At 42.7% G+C, this 916-nt stretch overlaps 1 protein-coding gene across 1 annotated transcript in view; it reads right to left on the bottom strand.

Moving 5' to 3' along the window:
- LOC107679465 (GTPase IMAP family member 8-like) overlaps window positions 1-602 on the bottom strand; it is a 12,416-nt gene extending 11,814 nt beyond the window's left edge. Inside the window, exon 1 of the mRNA XM_016475018.1 lies at window positions 499-602. Coding sequence (XP_016330504.1) covers window positions 499-602 — 104 coding nt within the window. The remainder of the gene's footprint in view (window positions 1-498) is intronic.
- Between the last annotated feature and the right edge of the window lie 314 nt (window positions 603-916).

Genomic DNA, 916 nt, shown 5'->3' with positions numbered 1-916 from the left:
ACACTTTCAGATTTATTTAGGCTACTATTTTTTATAATTTTTTTCCCTCGTGGGGACCGCAGACCGGTAACAATGTATAGCATCGCCTAGATAAGTACACATACACACACACACACACACACTTTAATTTAATGAGATACAATCTTACAATAACTTCTAACTTGTCTTGTACCAATTTACTTGAATTGTAATTTTTGCACAGTGAAGTTCAAGACCTCTGACATCGGACAGACAGGCGATACACCGATTTGATGTTTTTAAGCTGCTTTCCATTTCATGATAGTTTCTATAACATATTTAATTGACTTCACAACAAAACATTGAATTTGTGCCTCGAATGCCAATAAAGGGTTTGGGCACCGAAGTATCAAATATTCGTCACGTCACGCCGTTCATCTGATTACTGATTCAAATGATTCATTCATATCTAACATAACTCATAAAATACAGCGATTCCAGCTGGATTGAAATCACTGTATTGGATGATGATTGTCTTACGGAAGACACCAGGGAAGCTGTCCGTTCTTTCCTATGCCCATGTCACTGCAGGCAGCCGCGATGAGCCGGATTGGTTTGCGCATCTCCTCCCCCTCGATGTTCATCGTTTACGACTTTCGCTAAAAGCAGCTTAACTGGTTTATCATACAAACTAGGCTACCGTCGTCCAGTGGTTGTAGGATGAGGTGTTCGCATCCTTCTCGACCTCAACCCCAGTTAGATTAAGGAGCTTTAAAACATTAGCTTGGCTCACCATGTGACATCCAATGAGCGTGGCTGTCTGTAATCAAGGGTGTCTACCAGGGCTGCGTTCAGCCCCGACAAAAACGGTGCAAAACACGGAAACGGCGGAAACGGTGGTGCGTTGAACACCCTGTTCTGATGACGCAAGAGTTGCAACTATGGCAGCCATTCTTTG

The sequence above is a fragment of the Sinocyclocheilus anshuiensis genome, unplaced genomic scaffold (assembly GCF_001515605.1).
Source record: "Sinocyclocheilus anshuiensis isolate Anshui unplaced genomic scaffold, SAMN03320099.WGS_v1.1 scaffold2583, whole genome shotgun sequence".
Lineage (NCBI taxonomy): Eukaryota > Metazoa > Chordata > Actinopteri > Cypriniformes > Cyprinidae > Sinocyclocheilus > Sinocyclocheilus anshuiensis.
This window is presented reverse-complemented; position numbering and strand designations above follow the sequence as displayed.